The 15332-nt window shown below is 45.4% G+C and overlaps 1 protein-coding gene across 7 annotated transcripts in view; it reads right to left on the bottom strand.

Annotated features, from left to right (window-relative positions):
* GRAMD1B (GRAM domain containing 1B) overlaps window positions 1–15332 on the bottom strand; it is a 338159-nt gene that overhangs the window by 30046 nt on the left and 292781 nt on the right. For 6 of the 7 annotated variants that reach the window (XM_069070083.1, XM_069070084.1, XM_069070085.1 and 3 more), the window contains 4 exons: window positions 3794–3878; window positions 2760–2863; window positions 2112–2207; window positions 886–966 (listed from right to left, as the gene is read on the bottom strand). In XM_069070083.1, coding sequence (XP_068926184.1) covers window positions 886–966; window positions 2112–2207; window positions 2760–2863; window positions 3794–3878 — 366 coding nt within the window. Of the gene's footprint in view, window positions 1–885; window positions 967–2111; window positions 2208–2759; window positions 2864–3793; window positions 3879–7817; window positions 9967–15332 lie in introns of those variants that run through there. The other variant, XM_069070090.1, reaches the window with a different exon arrangement.

Here is a 15332-nt window from a genome sequence, read left to right as displayed (position 1 = left end):
GACTTTGGGTCCCTGCCCACTGCTGCTTTGATTTGCTTCTCAAAGGATTCCCTGGACAAAGAGGTTAAGTAACTTACCCATCTTCACAGGACTAGAAAATATTAGAAGTCAAACTCAAACTCAGGTCCTTCTTGACTCTGAGTTCAGTATTCTTTCTACTCTAGAAATCTCTGTTAGCCAGAATCATAACAGAAGTCCTCTATATGTGGGTCTCATAATGAAACAGGGCAGATTATATTGCTTTATCATTTGCTAGGGGACATAGTGGATAGAGCACTGGACCTGGAGTCAGAAAGACTGATCTTTCTGAGTTCAAATCTGACCTCAGACATTTACTTAGCTGTGTGACCTGGGCAAGTCATTTAACCCTGCTTGTCTCAGTTTCCTCATCTGTAAAATAAGCCAGAGAAGCAAATGGCAAACCACTCCAGTATCTCTGCCAAGAAAACCTCAAATGGAGTCAAAAAAGAGTCAGACATGACTTAAAAAATGACTGAACACTGCCATTTGCAAAGCATTTAAATACGTGCATGGGATTCTCAAGATAATCCTCTTAGTTAGGCAGGGAAAGTGTTGCTTTTAGGTTTTGGTTTTTACTGGACCTATGACTTCATCATCTAAGGGAACTCTAGGTGAATAACTTCCTTTACCAATGCAGATCACCACCTTCTCAACAAATTATAATCTCTGGGAGTTTCCTAGAGTACTAAAAGTGATTTGTCCAGGGTCACACAGTCAGTATGGGTCAGAGGTGGGTCTTGAACCCAGATTTTCTTGACTCCAAGGCCAACTCTCTGAGGGCTAAGTATTATTCTTATTGTGCAGATGAAGAAACTGAGGCCTATACAACCAATATAGCACTACGAGAAGGGAGGCCACACTTACCTTCTCCAGGAGGGCATTCTGCCAGAGCCGGAACATCATCATATATGTCCTATCTCGGGCCCCAAAGGATGTAAAAAAGTGCTGGCAAGAGAGAAAAAAAGGAAAAGCCTGGCCTGTTCAGAAGAACCAGGTAATAGGAGAACAGCCACTTGGCCACTCTACCACTGGAAGTTCCACTTCTCATGGGTTAAGCACCACTAACTCCCAACTTGAATGAATGAATGACAAACATTTACCAAATGCCCACTGCTTCCAGGCTAAAGTGCTGAGGACACAAGCACAAGCAACAGACAATACAATGTTCTCTCCTTCTTGAAGTTATTTTGCACAATGTACCCCCCCCCCATACACACACCATATACATTCCTTGTGTTTTGCTTCTGTCTTTACATCCCCAGCAACTAGTACAGTGCCTAGAACACAAAAGGTGCTTAATGATGTTTGTTGGACTCCATTATCCAAAGTCACCAGGCCATCATATCACACACATGCGTATATTTTGGAGGGAAGTGTTCAGGGGTAAGGATGTGAACAAGAAACCACCGTTAAAATCTGGATAACTAAGAATGACCAATCTCTATTATAAATCAACCTCCCTTTCCTGCCAGACTCTCAGCAGAGTCATCCATGAAGAACAACTATCTAGAATGTGACTTCCTTCTACTCTCAAAACTCTTCCACTTCAGACTGGGGAGAACAAAAGGGTGGAGTAAAATGGCAAACTACAGGGAGAAAACCTGGGCCTCTTATCATTCACCAGACAACAACAGAGCTGTGAACCAGACCCCTAGGGATCTTTGGGCCTCACTGCTGCCTTAGGAGAAGCCTGGCCCCACTCTTAACCCCATTAATCTTCACAGCCTAGTCAAAGGTCACTGATCATAGCAACCTTTCCAAAGACCCGAGATGAATGAATCTGCATATAAATCATCCAGTTCGGCCTGGTGGAGAAGGCTGTATCTGGGTAGGACCCACCCTGGAGAGATTCAATTGACTTGCCCTAAGAGCTCTCTGCCTCCCCTTGCCTGCACCCCACCTCCCCAAACCAACCTATCAGCTCCTCTGCCTCCTGTTCCTGCCTCCAGGCTGTCACAATGCTTCTCTCTCTAGTCCCATTATAGTAACATTAGGAATATGAACATTGATGCAGGGGTAGGGAGAGAAGTAACAGGGGAGAGCTGGAAGCAGGCGAGTAAAGAGGGCTCTTTGAAATGGTATAACTTTACCTTTTCAGTGTCTGTGCAAACCTGGATTGCATTGGGAATGAGTCGGGCTGTTTTTTCTTTCGTCATGGAGCAGATATCTTTCAATCGCACTGTTAGCTGGGGTATCCACAAGATGGGAAAAGAAGCAAGAAGGAAAAAAGGACATTAGTAGAGTTTGGCAGAGAGTTGTGCAATAGCACTAGGAAAGACTAAATGAGCTCATTATCCAAGGCATCTAGATATGAGAGGGATACTGGAACTCATCTAGTTCAATCCTCTCAATTTAAAGATGAGGAAACAGAATTTGGCCCTTGGTAATTGACACAGCTAATTATTAACATATAGGGACCAGAACCCAAGTCTCTTGCCTCCGATGTACTTTCTAGGTTCTCTGCAGTCTTCTATATTTTCATAGGTCCTATCTATTTTTCTCCAAGTCCCTCCCCTTCCTTGCCTCTTATGCACAATATTCCCTCCCATATTCAACAAATGTGAAAGTGGATAAAATAAAGGAAATTCAATTTATTTGGGGCCTGTAGTTCTTCAACATGTGCTTATTTATATGGTTATATTAAGGTCCAGGACAGAGCATGAAGTTAAGTACAGGGATCAAGGCAGAGAGGTCTTGTTCTGCCACAGCCAAAGGGGAATGGAGCCTTAGGTATTTACCAGAGTTTCCCAGCGGAAGATGTTGCTGTAGAAACAGATCCAATTTTCAGAGAGGTAGAGTCGGCCCTGGAGGAGAATGTCTCTTTGGAGCGCACATGAGTAATCTAGGGCAGGAGAGAGAAGAGGGGAAGTCAGAGGCAGGAAACAGTTCCGGCAAACAGCTGCCAAGGCACTACAGTTTGGATGCACCACCCTATCCACAAGGGACCCTAATCAACTCTGAGAAAATAATGATCCAGGTCTGAGAACCTCCCACCACTGGTCAGGAATGAGAGGTGCCCAGGAAGTGTACAGCATCTCACAGATGAAGACCCATCTGGAGAAAGTACAAGACAAGACAGACAGGAGAGAGGATGCCTGAGATGCAAAAGGAAGTTTAGTGGCATTGGAAGCCAGTGTTAGGGGGTGGCCCAATACAGGAGGTGATTCCCTGACACTGCTCTAACAGGCTGAGGAAACTCATATAAGAGGGTCAGAGAGGCTTCGCCAAAGGATTTGGAGAAGCAGTAACTGCCTGGGTTTGAAAGTTCTGAACAGCCCTCTGATTAAGCAAGGAGAACTGGGGACAGGGGGCCTAGGTCCATGGGAATATTCACAGAGGTAGAAGCCATTAAGTCATGAAAGCCAGAAGCAGAGAGCCCAGTGAAGTCTAGTTAATTGCCTTGCCTGACCTTTCCCTCTAATCTTCTTCTTACAAATTACCCCCTCCTTAGCTCTCCATCCAGACCAGGTAGAAATGATGTGAGTAAAAGTGTTTACAGCTTGATAATAATTAATAATAACAATGTTTATCTAGTTTTGTAATGTATTGTATTAATCTCCCAGTATAGGTGCTGGGTAATCTCACCCCCAGAAAATAAGGAAGCCTGTCCCCCAAATTCCCATGGGCCACCTGTAAGTGTTAGCCTAATGACCTTCTGCTCCAAGAGGGTACAAGTAGTTTAGTATCTGGAAGAGCTTAGGGTCGTATTCTTTCTGTAGTAAAGCAGATTGAGTAATGGCCCCTTTTGGGGGGGTGGTCACCCCTGGCTTACCAACGATGAGACGCTCTGTGTCAGGAAGTTGCTTGAAAAGCTTTCTGAAGTCTTCATTTCGCTGCTTGTAAGTTGGGCTTAACACCTGCATGACAAACAGTTAAGGTTAGGGGGATGAGAGGGGAAAGCACTTGGGGAGGCCAGAGGTACAGAGTACAGAGAGGGAAGGTATATTTTAGGAGTTTCCCCTATTTTAGGAAGGAGCGGATGAAATGCTTTTATCCAACATATACAGCAAGGCCAAGTTATGCAGGAGGTTTAGTAGGGAGTGGGAGGGGTGGTGGGATGGAGAGAAAGAGAGAGTACAGTAGTAGACTTTGCCTCCCAGAGCCATATTGAGAGAAAGCTAACAAGGACAAGTGTACCCACATTATGCACAGCCCTGCCCTGTGTGATATGAACAGAAAGGAGAGAGATGAAGCACTCCTCCAAAAGCAACAGGAAGCCCTAAATTATCTTCCAAAGTTATACTTATTCTCACCCCTACCCAAAGGGAGGGGGAGCTCCAAAAGGAAGGTGTAGGAAAGGGACAAATGCCCTGATGCCCAACTAGGGATAGGCTTTTCCATGTAGTTACTGTATCTTAAAAAAAAAAAAAAGGTTGGAACCAGAAAAGTGGCTGTTTCTGAGATGTGAAGAAGCTCTTAAATTTCCAGGGGTGAGGAATCTGAAGCCTAGAGGCCATGCGTGGCCCTCTAGATCCTCGGGTACAGTCTTTTGACTGAGTCCAAATCTTACAGAACAAATCCTTTTATTAAGGAGAGCTGTTCTGTGAAGTTTGGATTCAGTCAGTGGACTGCACTTGAGGTACCATAGGCTCCCCACCCATGTTTTAAATCATTTTTCAAGTTTCCCAATCTCTTGAATTAGATAGCTTTTGTTTGGCTAATACCAAAACCCAAATCTCCTTTAAAGGGCAATTCATCACCAGTGACAAAGTGAATAGAGAACAGGCTTTAGAGTCAGGAAGATCTGAATTCAAGTCCTACTTCAGAAGGACACTAGTGTGACTCTGGGCAAGTCATTTAATTTCCCAGTGTTCTAGGCAACTAACTCTCTAATACCCAGTGTAACAGAGAAGGCACCAATCTACACAGGTCAAGGAAGTTTTCTCATCTGCAAGAAAACTCTATAAACAGAATTACAGATCCAGTCCTTAGCTCCTAACTCCATGTAAATAAGGTGAATTTTAATGTAAGTAAGGTGGACTTCAGTGTGTGTAAAGTAGATTTTTGTTATTATTTCTTAAAGTTGAGTTTATCAGGATCCATAGCCATAACAATCTCTTGTTCCCAGGTATTAGAAATGAGTTCCCACAATTATAGCTCAAAACATTTCCAACATGCTTGCACAGCATTATATAATGATAAATAATGTAAATATCGACTGCAGCTACACAGTGAGATACATGGATGAGGTGATGTAAACTTGTGAGAGGCTACATGCCTTCTTCGTCTGTTGCTCCTATAAAGCTGGTGGGCATTGATCAGTGAATGGAGAACCTTAGGGTGGAATGCACAAATGCTGTGTGTACCTCAACTGGCCCCTGTTGAGGCTTTGGGGGAACCTTAGGGTTGAAAGCACAAGCTGGAATGCTGTGTGCCTTGATTGGCCCCCATCAAGGCTTGGGGGGAATTTGTGTTTGCCTCACTTGAGCGGATTTAGGGGAATGTGCAAGCCTGTATCCACTGACCCCATGGAGATATAGGGGTAGCTGCCCCACTTCTCACTAACCCCTGTGAGAAGGGTGATTAGGGAATGCTGTAGGAGCCGGTTCTCCCAAAAACCCTCTAAAACACCAGACTAGAATAAAGTAAGACTATTAACTCCTTCTTAGTGTCTTTCTTGTCTGAACAGATCAAGAGTGAACCTTTGATAGCAACCCTCCTGTGTGCTGTGTTGATCTGTCTTATACTCCAATATCGATAAAGTATCCCATAGATTCATACTTTGAAAATTAGAAAGGGCATCAATCGCTAAGTAGTCCAACCCATAAATGAAAGGTATCACCATTATAGTATACCTAAGTGGCCAGTCTCCCTCGATGTAACACTGAAATAGTCTAATCAATCAAGAAATCAACAACATTGATTAAACACCATGTATGTGCTGACCACTAAATATAAAGATAAAAATAAAATGGTTCCTGCCTCCTGGGGGCATACATCCCAATCTCTCATAGGCAAGAACCCTGAGAACACACAGGCAACTGTGCGATTTAACAAAGGACAATATCCCTGCAAGAGGAAAGGATAAAAAGTCAGTCAAAAAGCGTTTATTCAGCACCTACTTACAATGTGCCTGGCATTGTGGTCAGTGCTGTGGATAAAATTAAAAAAAAAAAAAGGCTAAAAGTTCCTGCTCTCAAAGAGCTCTAATCACGATCTAATGCATCTAAGTCATTTCCATCCTGATTCTATAATTTATTGACATTAGGATATAAGGTTCATACCACTGCCCTGAGGGCTTATGCTTTAAGTTCCATTTCCAGCTGTGGCACTGGACTGTTTGAGGACCCTGAAAGCTTTCCCACAGTTTCCTTTGTGTTCAAGCACACCTGTCTGCAGTGAGACTATGGAATAGTTATTTCTCCAGGAAAGCCTAAATGACCAAGATAAGGCTCAAACCTAGGACTGACCTGGTGCTGGACGACCTGAGTTCACTGGCCAGATGGCTTCTGTGAAGGCTTTCTAGAGAAGGTGATTATCTCCAGGGAATTCAACTAATTAGAATGGTTTGTCTTTTGTTAGATGTCTGCCAGATGAACTGTCCTGAAAATACTGATGTTCCTAAATGGGACACCATAATTCCACTAAATTCAAATGCTAGAAAAGACTTCAAGTATTTGTAGATCCTATATTTGAGTGCATGCCGCCATGGGGCGGGGAGGGGGAGGAGGGAAAAGGAGAGGGCAGGGGAGAAAATTTGAAACTCAAGGGATTGTGGAACTGGATGTAGTAAACTAAAACTAAGTAAATAATTTTTAAAAAAAGAACAGTAAAAAAAAAAAGACTTCAAGAGATTCTATGGGACAACTCTCCAGGAATAATTCCACATAAGCCTTCATTTAATCACCATCACAGTGAAGAATGTTTTGCTGAAGTTTAATCAAATTCCCACTTGCTTCTATTTAAGTCCAGTGTTCTGGCCAGGACAGAGATGGAAAGCGATACTCAAGCTTTGTCTATGTGAAGGGACAGACACATCCAAAAGGATCCTACTGACACCTCCCTGTTCACCAGCTCTACAAGCCCTGAAATTCTGTGGGACTGTGTCTGAATGGACAAACACCAGCCTGAGACCCAAAGTTTAGCAGTGTACTCCAACCCCAATTCAGGTGGATCCTCACCCCCACCCCCACCCCCATCCAAGGAACACTGTTATCCAAACTGTTGCAGGACTCAAAACCTTAATTTCTTTTCATCTACCCCCATACCCAGCTCCTTCCACTTCCAATGTATCAGAGTAGTAAGGCCTCTCCAGTTGTAGAGGGACAGAAAGCCCAGACATATTTCCCAAACCACAGGTAAACTGAGTTATCTTCTCTTTCTCTCTTCTCTTTCCAAGAATCCTGTGGATTAAGGAGTAGGGGAATAGGGAATTCAGATTCAGTATGAGGGATCTCTTAAGTTTCAGAAGAAAAGTCAAGGGTAAAGACTAAAATTCAGCATTTTGAACATGGGCACTCATTTCACTAGCCTGCCAGTGTGGCTTATTGGCATGGACTGCTCCAGAAGCCGAAGCACAGTAGAAATTATTTAGCTTTTTTTCCCCCTACCCTCAAGCATTATGCACCAATGGGAATGACATGAACATTAATCTTCCCTCTTTTTATTCCTGGAGCTATTCCTTCCAAAATTTAGCTAGGCCTCCACCCTATGTGTTAAAAAGGCCAAAGAGCAGGGAAGCCTGGACCCTATCTATTAGTACTATAAATTCTCAGAGAACACAACAAAATGAGAAATGCTAAGAATTTTGAAACTATTCTAGAGGCAGACAGAAAATAATCAGGTTGCAAACTCACTGCTGGGATTTCTTCATATTCATGGCAATGCCAGTGTTCGAAGTTTGCAGATAAGCGGTTGAGCCTTTGCAGGTAACACAGCAGAGACTCGCTTTCCTGAGCCAGCATCAGGCTCCAGAGGACCCCAGATTCTGTCAAAGAGTCCATCATTCCCCTCCCATCCGGTACCCTAATGTGTGCAGCTCCTGGATGCTCCCTTCTCTCACTGTCCACAGGACGAAGAATCGGTCTTGCTTGGACTGACAGCAGAGAAGTGACCTCAGGCTGGAAGGCAAAGGGTCAGTGACCGTCCCGTACTCTCCCTTCACACTCAGGCTCCTTTTCAACACAATGTCTGTCCAGGCAAAAGGACGTGGTCAGAGTAGGTCACAGGATGAGCTCACTGGTCAGCCTCCCATCTGGCGCTCACAAAGTGGGTGACCTCTACTCCTGGGGATTCCCTGGAAAAGGTATGGTGAAGTGCTTCCTTCCAGTGAGTTGGGATTGTAATTCTCAGAGTCCCACCAAAGATCCAAAGCAGCAAGCTGGGGAGCCAAAGAGTGTGACACATGTAGCGAGTTCCCGGGGCTGCACTGGATGGGACCCAGCCAGATGGCTCACCCAGGTGTAGTTTCCACAGACAGAACCAGAAGCCGGTACAGCCATGCTACAGAGTTCAAAGCTCCAGCCCCTCCAGTGACTCACTGTTCATTGTCAGTCTTTATGACAGGGTGACTCACAACTCATCCAAAGCACCACCATGGATTCCCAAATCCTTAGTCCCTGCCTGTCACTTCCAAGGTACACAGAGGGCAGGGCAGTGAAGTCTCCTCACCCAGCACCAGTACAGTGGCTGTGACTCCTTTCCCACACCCTGGGCAGCTGCTACTGGACATACCAAGAAGAACAGCTTCAGCCCCTCTCCTCTGTCCTCCCCACCCCTCTGGGGTTGAATGGCAAACAGTTTCTTTGTTAGAATTGCCTGTGTAGGGTATGAGGGAGGGAGGGTAGGACGCACAGCCCCAAACACACACTTAAAGTTACAGGATCTGGGGGACAGTCCTGGTCAATGTCCTCCAATAACCCCCGGCCCAGCCCAGCCTCCCCAGCAGATGTTTCCTGCAAAGGAAAGTTGTTGGCCAGAGCTTGAGGTGGAGGGAGGGGAGAAGGAGGCACCAGAATGCTGCTCTGATGATGAAATCCGAAATCTGAGACTCACATCTGAGAGCTTCCTTTGCTGTGTTTACTCTTCCACCAACCCCATCCACCAGCTTCCCAGTGAAAGTAGAGCCCTGGGATGGTCAGGAATCTATCAAGGCTTATTTCAGACCAAGAAGAATGAAGAGGTAGAGGACCTGGGGAAAGAAAGATCTCTACTTTCCAAAGAGTTTTAAAGAATTAGGGTTTTCAAGCTGGAGGGACCTCAACTAGTCTCCTTGCATTACAGATAAGGACACTGAGGCTCGGGGAGGTCATGTGACCCACCCAAAGTCACACAGCATTTTAGTGGGAGGACCAGGACGAGAATTCTGATCACCTGACTCCTAGGACAGTGTTGTTTTCTTGGCATATCTCACTGATGGGTTCCCTAGTTTCAAGTTCTCCAGAAGCTTCTCTTTAAGAACTCTGACCTCCTGGGAGGCAAGGTGATGCTGCATAGAAACACAGATAAATGGAAGATAACAAAGCTTGAGCCCAGCTGAAGGGAGACAGTTGAGGCCAGGAAAGCTCAGACCTGTGGGATAAGGGGAGGAATGAGGGTAGAAAAGCCTAGAAACCTACCACTAGACACAGGTGCCAAACAAGTGCTTATAGTGAGGATCCAAGCTCACTATGGGGATTCAGTGGCAGACACTGAAAGAAGGTCAGTCCTCAGGCACTCTGGGCATCATCCCTGTTCTGTGTAGGCCTTGACCTTCATAGCCCCTCTTGAGTCAAATAGCTTCAGGTATGATAGAGTCCACACCCGTCAAACTGGGTGTGACAGTGGCCAGTAGCTAGCTGGGAGTATTAGAAATAGACAGTATAGTATTCCCCTGTTCCCTATAGGGCATTAGGGAATATGAAGATAGTCAGCAAAATTAAATCCTACACACACACACACACACACACACACACACACACACACACACACACACGCACTCTGACCCGTATATAACTTACATCTATCGCCAAATGTGCATATGTATGAATATGTGTTTGCACACAGAATCCCCTGATATTCACCCAATAAATTTATGTCCTAAACTGTAAGGTACTTAAAGATAGGAATCATGTTTTTATACATACAAATCAGTGTAATGGGGGCAACTGTGAAAAAACACTGGAGTCAAAGTATGTCAGTCCAAATTCTGCCTCTGCCCCTCACTATCTGTATGGCCTTGTTCAAGTGGCTTCCCCACTCTGGGCCTCAGCTGCCACATCTGTAAACAAGAGGGTTGGGCTAGATGGCGTGTCAAAGTTCCTTTCTACTGTAAAGCTATTGATTCTGATTCTGTGTTTCTTGCTATATGTGCATCTCCCAGGCTGCTTTGTATACACTGGGAGTTCAATAAACACCTGTTCAATAAATGTTGAGTGGATAGTTTCCCTACCACATTGAGAGATATGATTTACACACACAAACAAGTACACACAGTACTACCCTACTCTTTCACGACCCATCTCAGGGTACCATGTCTTTCCCTGTGCTGTTCTCATCCTAGACAAAAAGGCAGAGTTTGGTAACAACTCCCCAGAGTCACTAAAATGCCGGTGACTTCTTCCCTCTTCCCTCAGACCTCAAATCTAGAGAACCCATGAGACTGCAAACAATCCCCTTATAGTAGGAGTCTTTAACCTTTTTTGTGTCATGGACCCGTTTGGTACTCTGCTGAATCATATGGACCCATTCTTAGAACAATGTTTTTAATTGCACCAAATAAAATATATAGGATTGCAAAGGAAACCAATTATTTTGAAATAGTTATCAATTTTTTTTTGAAGTTCACAGATAGCAGGTTAAGAATCCTTGTCTTACAGTATCACTAAGGGATATGGTAAATGGCACCGTTTGTCCCAGCTGTAATGGGGTGGGAGCAAGTTACGCCCAAATAGATAACATTCAGGAGGATGCACCTCCATATATATCTACCTTTGCCTCCCCCTCCCTACTTATGAAGAGGAGCATTGTAAGCAGGATCCCAAGGCCAGTGGAGGGGGAAGTAAGCCCAGGGTAAATATTAACTCTATGATAAACATGGGGAGCTGGGACTGAGTGGTACTTACCCTCTTTACACTGACAAGAGGAAGGGGCAGAGGGGTTGGGAAAGAAGTAAATTTGGGTGGATAAACAGAAGCTTTCCAACTAACTAGGCTATGGAAGGCGGAGAAGCTAGAGAAATGGCAGTGTGGGGAGAAAGAAGGAGGTGATAAAGTAATAGGAAAAGAAGAGTCAGAAATAAGAGAAGACGAGGCAGGGAAGTTAGAGGAGGGACACAGAGTAAAGCAGGATTAAGGGATGGGTGGGTTGATTAGGGAAGGACGTAACAGATCTCGCTTTATGAAATCTCAGACAGGCTAGACAGTCCTTGCTATCCATCCTTTCTAGGATTTATTGCCCACTGCTAAGTTGGTTTTTTCAAGTTATCTTCCTCTGACCCCATCTGTTTCAGTCCCCCTGGCTCTCTCCCCCTTAACTTTCTCCAGAACCATCTCTTCTTCCATTCAAATCACACTGTGTAGGCAGCAGGCAGCTGCCTACTAACTCAAGTACTTTTAGGGAACTTGAGACTCAGAATAGCAGAAGTTTCCAGGTTTTCCATGGCACTGTTCTCTGGTACCAACTACATGCCAATTGAAGGCTCCAGGGCAGTCAGAACACTCAATGAAAATCACCATCAGGAAGAGAAGGCACTTTGGGGCAATGTCCACCACAAAGAAGCCATTCATACTCATGGAGTATGAATACTTTGGTACTGCCCTCTGCAGAAGGCAGTGAATGCATGCCTATGGCCCCTGCTGGGTCTTGTGTAGTCCACTGGGACAGGGAAAATGGAAGACACCTTTCCCTTAAATCATTCCTTTTGATCATTCTGAATTCACCTTCCTGTTTATTTTCCTCCTCCATCTTTTATTTGTCATTGCTTCCTCTATCCCTTCCGGTCACTTTTCTACTGCCTTGAGATGAGGTCTCAATGGGTGACAGTCTTACATGTCTGTACAGGAGCCTGGGGGGGGGGGAGGGTGGAGAGAGGGGATGGTATGTGATGGAAGTCCATACAGTTCTTCCAAGACAGAGGACCTGTGGCTGGGGCAGGCTTCATTCCAAGATGTTTAACTTACAGGAAAGCAAGCATTTATCCCCCTCACCTTCTCCATGCTTTCTTACCCAGTTTCCTACTCCCCTCCCCTTCCCAAGTCCTACTACTTTTCTCCCAAGGCTCTGGTTCTTTGGCATCAAGAAGAATGGCATCACGCTCTATCTTCCCCAGTAATATGCTTGAAATGCTTTTGCTCTGGTTATAACATCTGGAGTGCACTGTTAATTTCTGGGAGCCATATTTTAGGAAGAACACTGAATAGCTAGGCCATGTTCAAAGAAGGGCAACCAGGATGGTGAGAGGACTAGAAACCATGTCATATAAGGATCAACTGATGGCACTGGTCATTTTTTTTAGCCTGCAGAACACACAGCTGGATGGGAGGCAGGGGAGAGAGCATGGCCTGTCTTCCAGTACCTCCTACCATGTAGTGCTACCATGTGGAAGAGGGATTAAATTTGCTCTGCTAGGCCTCCAAGTACTGAGTGGCAAACTGGAGAGGGCGACTTCAGCTCCATATGAAGACCAACTTCCTAACGATTAAAACCATTTGTAAGTGGAGTTGAGGATGAAATTGGTCCTCTCTCACTGGATGTCTTCAAGTAGACACTAGTTTTGGTGTGGCATTCCTGATCTAGTATTTGAAATCTATCCTCTGAAAGCCCTTCCGACTTCTGAGACTCTAAGACCAGAGTGGAGAGCTAGGAGACAGAGGTGCTCTCCTGGTGCTCAGCCTACCATCACTAAGTGGACTTGGAGGTGACTTTCTTGGAGATCACTGTGCTGAGCAATGCCAACCCACTTGTCCTACCCGGTCTCAACAGGTCTTTGGCCTGGCATCTAGGGTAGCCCAAGCCTTAGGCACTGCCCTGAGTGCCGGCACCTAACCCCTCAAGGTAACTGTACTGGAAGTGGCATATTGGCACTGTCTCCCCCACTTTCAGGAAGAAATCTGAAAAGGGGAAGTTAGCTGACAAATCTAAGAAAGGCAAGGCAAGAAAAAAAGGAGAGGCAAAAGGAATCCTTCTAGAAAGAACAGCATCATAGTTGTAGCATTTAAGTGGAGAAGGGGAAGGGAACAAGCATTTAAATACCTACCATGTGCCAGGCACTAGGCTAAGTGCTTTACAAATATCTCATTTGATCCTCATAACAATCCTGGGAGATAGGTGCTATTTTTACCCCCATTTTACATTTGAGGAAATTGAGGCAGACAGAGATGAAGTGACTTGCCCAGGGTCACACAGCTAATAAGTATCTCAGGTTGGATTTGAACTCAGGACCTCCTGACTCCAGGCCCAGCGCTCTGTACACTGTGCCACCTAGTTACCCCTTGATTGGGAGGATCAAACAGGCTCAGAGGGGAATATGAAGAAAACCAGTTCAAAGCAGCAGGGCCAGGGCAAGGGTCTGCTAATAGAATCACATGAAGACTCCTTTAAAAGGGCTGGCATGCCTTTCTGACGTTCTCTGATGTGGGCTCAGGCATCTGTGAGAGTGTGCACATCAGCATCTATCTGGGCACAAGCTAATGCCTGTGGGTGTGGCGTGATGCCAGTATATAGGAAAGTGTAGGCACATGGCTGGGATTATTCAGGCACTTAGGTTTGCTTCGAGAAGGTCTCTGCCACGTGGATGAAGACACTGTCTTCTCCAGGGTTGGGTCTAACCACAATGTAGGGTTAGCATGGGAGAACATGATTGTCTTATGGCACGGGCAGCATTTGACTCCCACTATATATCCCCATTTGAGGCTAAGGCCAGAACAGGATCACCTGGCAGGGCCTTCCAAAAGAGGCCAGTCTCAGAGAGGGAGAGGCAGCCCACCCAGCCCAGTTCCCAGAACTGCTTTCAGCTGGCCCCTTGAGGGCACTAGGAACTACAAGAAATACACAGAAGGCAGCCGGTGCTTACTCTCCGGATGTGCTGTCTCTCATGCTGAAAAACACATGGAGAAAAAAACAGAAAGATGAGAGAGAAAGAATATCAGACATTGAGAACCATAGAGACTGGGCAGCATGCAGCAGAACAGGGCTCTCTCCCTGAGGGGCCCAGGCCTGGCTGGCTTTCCTCACCGCTTTCCCTTAAGATTCGTCTAGCTCCTTGTCTCTACCTCCCACTTCTCTTCTCAGGAACAGAGGCCCCTGTCCACATGCTATTTCTCCTGTCTCCTTCAACCACAGTCCTCTCTCCTTTACCTGACCCGTATCCCTCCTCAACCCTATTATCAAGTATGCAGCCCATCTCAACGGGACAGAGAAAAAAGCAGGACCGAGGGCCTGCAGTACATAAAGGGAAAACATCACAACTGCAGGCCGTGGAACCAAGTACACAAGGAAACCTGAGTGTTTTAGGTTGGGGGGAGGGTCCCCTACACAGAGGGGACATATCAGTATATGAGTATGTATGTGTTTGGTGGGCAGGGCAGGAAGAAAGAGGAAGAGGAGAAAAGGCTGATTATGGTAAGCCCCAAATTCTGTCTGTCTGGGTCTCCGAAGGAATATCCAGTGTGAAATTTCAAGGGAAGGAATTTTGAGATGTAAGCAACAATTTAAGGTACTTTTGAAAAAAGCTCACAGTGAGCTAATGATTTGTGGTGGGTAGATGGTCAAGAATTAATTCATTTGGCTTCCCAGAGCAGGCTACCACAGTAGGTAGAAGAAAGAAACCAGCTTGTTTGGAAAGACTGATCTTCGATCAGGAATGAACAGGAGGCACAGCTTTTCAGAATTTCTAGCTGCAGATCGAATCTATCAGGTACCTCAAAGCAAACCTCTGGCTGTACCCACTTGGTATGTTATCTTCTAATATGCCTGCTCATCATCAGAACTTCAGGGGTTTTCTAGGACCCAAAACAGGAAAGTCTGAGAAACAGTGCCCCCTGAAAGCTGCATCCCTGGTGGTAGAACCTGGCCTCCTGCATCTTTCTGGTCAGGGACATGATCTATCTCTAGACCCCCATCTCCGTATTTATTTGCTGACAGCAATTTAGGCCCATTCATGCTTGGAGACTGAGGTAAAATGACAAGGTAGGGAATTGAAAGGGAAAAGGAGAAGAGGGAAAGAAAACTAGTAAAGAAGACTCCAAGGGAAGGAGGGGAGGGAGAGAGAAGAAAAGGCAAGCAGGGCAGAGAAGAGGAAAAAGGACGGAAAAGAAAGGACAGGAAAAAAAGTAGGGGGATAAAAGTGAGGAAAAAAATCAGAAAAGTCCATAAGGCAAAGAAAAGAGAGAGGA

Source organism: Petaurus breviceps, unplaced genomic scaffold, assembly GCF_028583685.1.
Source record: "Petaurus breviceps papuanus isolate PSGF00001 unplaced genomic scaffold, PetGlider_PUasm1.0 90804, whole genome shotgun sequence".
Classification (NCBI taxonomy): Eukaryota; Metazoa; Chordata; class Mammalia; order Diprotodontia; family Petauridae; genus Petaurus; species Petaurus breviceps.
The sequence above is the reverse complement of the archived record's forward strand: the minus strand, read 5'-3'. Positions and strand labels throughout refer to the sequence as shown.